The 6669-nt window shown below is 40.9% G+C and overlaps 1 protein-coding gene and 1 long non-coding RNA gene across 3 annotated transcripts in view; one reads left to right on the forward strand and one right to left on the reverse strand.

Moving 5' to 3' along the window:
* The window catches only part of LOC115433514 (stromal interaction molecule 1-like), a 48636-nt gene that overhangs the window by 37769 nt on the left and 4198 nt on the right, over nt 1-6669 (forward strand). The window contains exons 9-13 of one of the 2 annotated variants that reach the window (XM_030154977.1): nt 626-793; nt 1331-1431; nt 1652-1887; nt 2187-2273; nt 3736-3799. In XM_030154977.1, coding sequence (XP_030010837.1) covers nt 626-793; nt 1331-1431; nt 1652-1887; nt 2187-2273; nt 3736-3799 — 656 coding nt within the window. The remainder of the gene's footprint in view (nt 1-625; nt 794-1330; nt 1432-1651; nt 1888-2186; nt 2274-3735; nt 3800-6669) is intronic. The other variant, XM_030154978.1, reaches the window with a different exon arrangement.
* On the reverse strand, nt 1253-4308 carry LOC115433530 (uncharacterized). The gene is made up of 4 exons (XR_003937372.1): nt 3983-4308; nt 2129-2323; nt 1644-1841; nt 1253-1496 (listed from the first exon to the last, which is right to left on the reverse strand). It is a non-coding gene; the product is annotated as an uncharacterized LOC115433530 (long non-coding RNA).

Here is a 6669-nt window from a genome sequence, read left to right on the forward strand (position 1 = left end):
AAACACCTGAAATTTAACAAGTCAGTTACAGTTGTTCAGACAGAAAGTCACAAGACTAAGGGTGGCCATGGCTCAGATGGTAGAGTGGGTCGTCCAATGGGTTAGCGGTTCGAATCCCACTCTGTCCATGTCATGTGCTGTTGTGTCCTTGGGCAAGACACTTTACCCTCCTTGCCTCCAGTGCTGCTACTCACACTGGTGTATGAATGCATATGAATGTTCGGTGGTGGTCGAAGGGGCCGCAGGCGCAAATTGGCAGCCACGCTTCTGTCAGTCTGCCCCAGGGCAGCTGTGGATAGTATACATATGTAGTTTACCAGCACCAGAGTGGGAATGTGTGAGTGAATGAATAATGGATCCACTGTACGCGCTTTGAGTATGCGTTCATAGACAAGCGCTATATAAATCTCATCCATCATTATTATCATCATCATTATTATTATTATTATTATTATTATTATTATTATTATTATTATTTAATAATGGAGGATGGTCAAAAAATAAACACACCAATGGATAAGGTCAATATCTGGCATTTGTCTACAGTCGACCATCTCTCTGTATCTGTGTGAATCCTAATGGCCGCCTGTAATAGTGGATGCTGTGTTTCCTCGTGGTCTCGTAGGTGCGTACGGCGCTGAAGAAAGCAGAACGGGAGCTGGAGTCGAGGGTTCGCTGGACGCCGCCAGAGCCTCTGCAGAAATGGCTTCAGCTGACGCATGAGGTCGAAGTTCAGTACTACAACATTAAGAAACAGAGCGCAGAGAGGCAGCTGCTGCAGGCCCGAGAGGGGGTGAGTGCAGTTCAATAAACTGTGTCGAAGGCAAAGGCGGTAGTGTTTTCACTGGTGTCCGTTCGTGTGTGATCGTTATAATTCACCATTAGAAACCTCTGTCATTTTGGAGCTTCGTACCTACAGTTGTTTGCCAAATGAATCCCTGGAACCGTGTAGGGTTTTTTTTGCATGCATCTTAAGAATTAAGAGTATGCAGTGTCCTAAAAAACAGGTTAATGTCTTTCATAAACTTAAGTATAAGACTACCACCTAGTCACTAGACTACAACTCAGATTTAATAATACATTTTGTTTGTAATGCACTTTAAATCTGTGACAGAAAGATGTCAAAGTACAAAACAGAATCAAAGTTTATTTATATAACACTTTACAACTCAAAGAAAACCAAAGTGCTTTACATCTTTAAACAATACAAGCATCAAGTCAATAAAAACCAATTAAAGCAACAGGGAGAGAATGAGAGAAAGTATGAGCTAGACAGAGATAAAGACAGCACTAAATGACAGTGAGTTTCATGATGATGGTTGTTTTTCAGGCAGAGAAGATCAAGAAGAAACGCAGCTCTCTGTTCGGGACCTTCCATGTGGCTCACAGCTCTTCACTGGATGATGTCGACCATAAGATCCTCTCTGCCAAGTGAGTCACCTCAGACCCACAATCCCCTGCAGCCTCATGCAGGACAGTGGGGTTATCTATGTCACCTCCAACAGAAACAGTCATGTAGTCCAGATTTCATGAAGACAGACAGGTTTAAATCATCTTTATTTTCCTCCAATGTTAATGATTCATGAAGTACAAGGATAAAATGACTTTGGACAATATGAGACCTTTAATTCGTCCTCTCTTACCTCGGCAGACAGGCCTTGGCTGAGGTGACGGCGGCTCTTCGGGAGAAGCTGCACCGCTGGCAACAGATCGAGTCTCTGACCGGATTCTGTTTGGTGAATAATCCGGGTCTGGGAGCCCTGGCTACGGCTTTGAACCTGGACCCGGCCTTCCTGGGTCTGCGACCTCCGACCCCTCAGCACCTGATTCTGTCTGATGACCTGGATGACATGGACGAGGACATCCTGTCTCCTGGGACCCTGCAGTGTGAGTCTGAACTACAGGCCTAAACATTACTGCTAATGCGTGGTCTGATTTATTTCACAGATCATTTCACTGGAAGACTTTCGATGTACGGACGGCATAAGAAACTGATTTGAACTTGTTCATAGTATTCTGATGTTTGAGATACACTGTTATATTCAGCTGATGATACAGATGAACTTGGACATCGACATTAACAATCTAGTGGTTTTGTACGGAGGCTCATAAGGGACAAAGAGCTGACCTGCGCTCCCCTCCTCTGATTGGTCCATTTTTTTGGCCTCTCTGATTGGCTCCTGCAGACGCAGCGTGGCAGATGGACCGGCGAGTGAGCGACCTTTGGCCTCTCAGTGGCATCGCAGACACCCAGTCACCATGGAAACACTCTGGTTGGCCACTCCCCTTTTCAGCTTTCTCACTGTCGGATTGGTTTATACCTCTGTGACATCAGCAGATGACGTTAACATGCGTCAGAAAAATTAACATCTGTGAAGTCTGTTTAAATTTGGTGTCATTAAAGATAGTTAATGATGAAGAAAACTAAATGCATATGAAAATTATAAATACAATTATTAGTGTGAGCAAGGCTTTGTTTACTTCTTTAGTATTTATAACCATGATTATTTAACAAAACGTGCTGCCCACTTTTAATTCCCCTCAGCCAAATATAGTGTAAGATTCTGTTGAAAGTTACTGCCCTATAATTTAGATTGTCTTTGTGTAAAACTTATTACATACATATTTATATTTGAAAGTATTCAGATTTTATGACTGCTCAAGGCCATTTGACCTTGAAAAAGTAGGTCAAGGTCATCTATTTTCAATAGGTTTCTGCTCTGTGCCAAGATGCATCCACAGTAAAGCTTTGGTGCAGATATCTCAATGCATTCTTCAGATAATGCGATTATGTTGTTGAACGGACAGACAGACGGACAAATGACAAAACGATTACAATACCCCTTCTGCCAGAAGTTGGCCAAGGAGTAAAAAAACTATACTGATTTATTTTAAAATTTTTGACCATAATATTTCATGATCATTCATTTTTATAAATACTTATACTTTGTCTTTTCTTTTGTTGTAACATGTGATTTATGGGCTCAAATTACTATTTGTGTAGTCTATAAATAATTCTTAAGTTTATAGTTGAAAATCAACCCGTAAAATAAGTCTGAAGGAAAAAGTAAAATATGTATATTTGTAAAAATGTGTGAAGTCACAAAAAGACACCGCAAACAGAAGATCTTTAGTGAAGATCTGCAAACAAGATTTTTTTTGGTTCACAAATTGGTGAGTTTTGACAAACTGTGTTTCAGGCTCAAAGTCCCATATGTGATCCAGATGATTCTCTTATTTATAGTTTAGATAACTACTGCCACACATTTTCTTTAGCATATTCACTGTGTAAAAATTTTGTGACAGGCTGTGGAAAGCCCATAATGCAACACTGTAAAAGACCTTACGGTGAAATGCTGTGTTACAGAGATGCAAATCAACCGCGAGGTGGCGCTCACATGACCAACACTGGGCTGTCTGTGAAATCAACGTAGAATGTGTATTAACAATAGAAAGTCTGATCAGAGGCTGAAAGTAACAGACAGCAGGTGAACATGTGAACGCCTCCTCTCCCTCGGTCGGACAAAAGCTGATCGGATAGTTTCCAGGACAGTCCACAGCTCACAGTCTTTTCTTCTCACAGTCTAACAGCTGCTGCTCTCCTCACTAACACCACCAAAGAATAAAACCGTTTTTTTCCTGCTCGTTTTCCTTCAGCTTTGTGTCTTTTCATGTCTTATTTCTGGTATTCAATATAAAGCCTAAGCTCATCCAACTCCTCTGTCTCTCCTTCAGCTCAGAGTCTGATGCCCCTGCGACAGAGGACAGGAGACCCCGGTTTGATGTTCAGCTCTCAGAGGTTGGTTGAAGGGCCAGAGGGGCGTGGCCTGCCCACATCATCCCGCCCTCCCAGCGGCCGACAGAATCGCAGCCGTTCTATTGGCCAGCTGGAGCTCCTCCCCCCACCTTCCCCCTCTCTGTCCTCCTCTCTGTCCCACCCTTCTATTGGTCCCACCTCCCCCTCTCACCCCCCTGTTCTCACCTTCTGCCCCACCTCTTATGCTGAAGGCTCCGCCCACTTTTCTGCTCTGCTCTTCCGCTCTTCGTATGTCCAATCTGTGGAGGCCACATCTAGCCTTCGGTCTGCAGGGGGCGCTGTGGCGAACCAGAGGCAGAGGTGTCGCTCCGGCAGCTTCGGGTACCGCCCTCTGCACGCCGTTTTCCAACACTGACAAACTAACGACAGACAGAAACGTAATCCACACATTAAACTGGGACAGAGAACGCTGATGTCCACTAAGGCCAATGGTTGACTTTACTTCTGTTTTGTTATTACTATGAAACAAATCAACAAATTCTGACCAAGGTTCTAATAGTTTTGGATTTTTAATTATAGTGTAGTTTTATTTAGTTTTGACTTTTTTTCTCAAATTCTGTTAGTTTTAATTTGTTTTTAGAGCAGGTTTGCTAGTTTTTATTAGTTGTCGTTTTTTTCTGAATGCTTAGTTTTAGTATAGTTTAGTTTTAGTACTAATTTTAGTTTTTTCATGTATTTTATCTTCCATCCTATTCAAAGAAATTAGTGGTGTTACCCTGGACTCTTTATTTGGGGGTGGGTTAAGGCGGCACTGACTGAGCACAGACACAAACATATGTACAGTACAATGTATAAATTCCCTATAGCAGGTTGGGGGGGGGGTGATGTAGTTGAGGGTGCGATCCATATACGTCACTTACGTGAATACGAAACTGAAACTTTCCATACTTTCACCGTTGGCCTCCTGACTTCTATACCTCTGTTATACCGCTGATCTGAGACAAAATTTCCATGTTCCATCCTGTATCAACACTGACAAAGACGAAAACGAAGGGAATCTTATCCATAATTTTTATCTGTTTTAATTAGTTTTGTAAGCACACAATACAGTTTCAGTTAGTTATCGTTTTTTTCTTTTAATTACAGTTTTTATTTATTTCAGTTAACGAACATGTTTTTACAAGTTTAGTCTTCGTCATTTCGTTCGTTTTTGTTAACGAAAACCTTGATTCTGACTTAAGGTTTGTAATGAGTTGGAACCGTTTTAAAACAATACAGATAAAAACTACGTCGGTGTGAACTGATCTGGTTTTCAATCATAGCAGACCATATAGTGGCTGTTTTTTCTTTGTATTAGTGGAGCTGTAACCGTAACTCATCTATTATGACGTGCAGCACCATCATCCGTTCTCCTGGTGAAGTGCTGTCTCCATTTTATTCTCAGCTTATTGGAACTAATGTAAACTCCTCATAACAGCAGAACTGCCCCGTCCCTGCTTTTTCTCTTCTGACTTGTCCGACTTTGCTTCATCTCATCTGTCCTTCTGCTCATACTTTTCTTTCCATCCCTATTCCATCTGTTTTCACCAGCTGCATTAGCACTGTGATCCGACTTCTTAACTTGTAACTTCCTTCTAATTTTAAAGGAAAAATTGTGGCAAATGGAAAAAAAATTACAAAGTGGGGGCAGGGTTCCTACAGGTTAAATTTAAGACTACTTAAAACAGAATTTAATGCCCATTTCATAGCTATGCTGGTAGAAATTTGTGCAGGCTAGAATTTAGGAAAATGCTTCTATTTACTCTAATGCCTTGATACCCATTGTTCCAAGTCATTTCTCACTGGGGGCTGGAAAATTAACGATAACTGGTTCCTAATTTTAATATAAATTCTTGGGTTGGAAAGGGTGGAACTGAGTAGAATATTGTTACTTTTTTTCAGCTTGGACATTTAACAGACACATTTAAACACAATACAGCCAACACAGTTATGGCAACATAAGGTCTACTACATCAAATTTAATACCTTTTAAAGACTTTTTTAAGGTATTAAATGCAGATTTGTAAATTCAAGACTTTTAAGACCCCGCAGGAACCCTGTGGGAGGAGATACTTCAACCTCCTCATTCCTGCAGTAACAGATCAATCAAGTGATCATGAAAACAGTATAATGTGATGTGTTATCAGATTGCTGCAATTATCTGACTGTGAGAAACACACCTGGATTTCTCCCCAATACTCAGATGTCTTCATGTATGTACATATGTTAATCTGATTTCGTCCTTTAGATCTGCATGTCTGTTTAAAAGCAAAAGGTGACAGTCAAACGTGAGTGGAAGACAATGATAAGAAGTTTGAGACTATCAACACTACATATAATGGACTGAAATGCCTAAACTAGTGTATTTTTTCCATTATCACATTTCTGAAATGCACATTAACACATCAGATCTGATTATCACAATTATCTGAATCCCAGACCCAGTTATTGGAATTTTTGGTCATGTAAATAGGCTCAGTCTTAGTGCATGAAAGCCTAATGAGTTTGACTTGTTGCAAAAAAAGAAAAATAATAGAAAGTATAAATGAGGTCAGTTTCCATGACCTGGTTTTGAGTCTATAAACTAGTGTGTGTGTGTGCGCGCGTGTGCGTGTGCGTGCTGTGGTCAGACAGTTGTGATATAGGTTAAGAAGTAGTAAAAATTTGACCATTCAACTAAAATGACCTGCTGTGATACCAAACATGTGGCTTAAATGTTCAGTGTCAAAATGGCAGCTGATAAAATGTAGAGTGATAAAAACCTTTATTCTAGTGGTGGGTTTCCACTACATGGTACCAGCTCGACTCTGCTCAGGTACCTGGTACTATTCCTGGAGACTGTTTCCATTACCGGATACTACTGACTTTAGAGT

Source organism: Sphaeramia orbicularis, chromosome 14, assembly GCF_902148855.1.
Source record: "Sphaeramia orbicularis chromosome 14, fSphaOr1.1, whole genome shotgun sequence".
Taxonomy (NCBI): Eukaryota; Metazoa; Chordata; class Actinopteri; order Kurtiformes; family Apogonidae; genus Sphaeramia; species Sphaeramia orbicularis.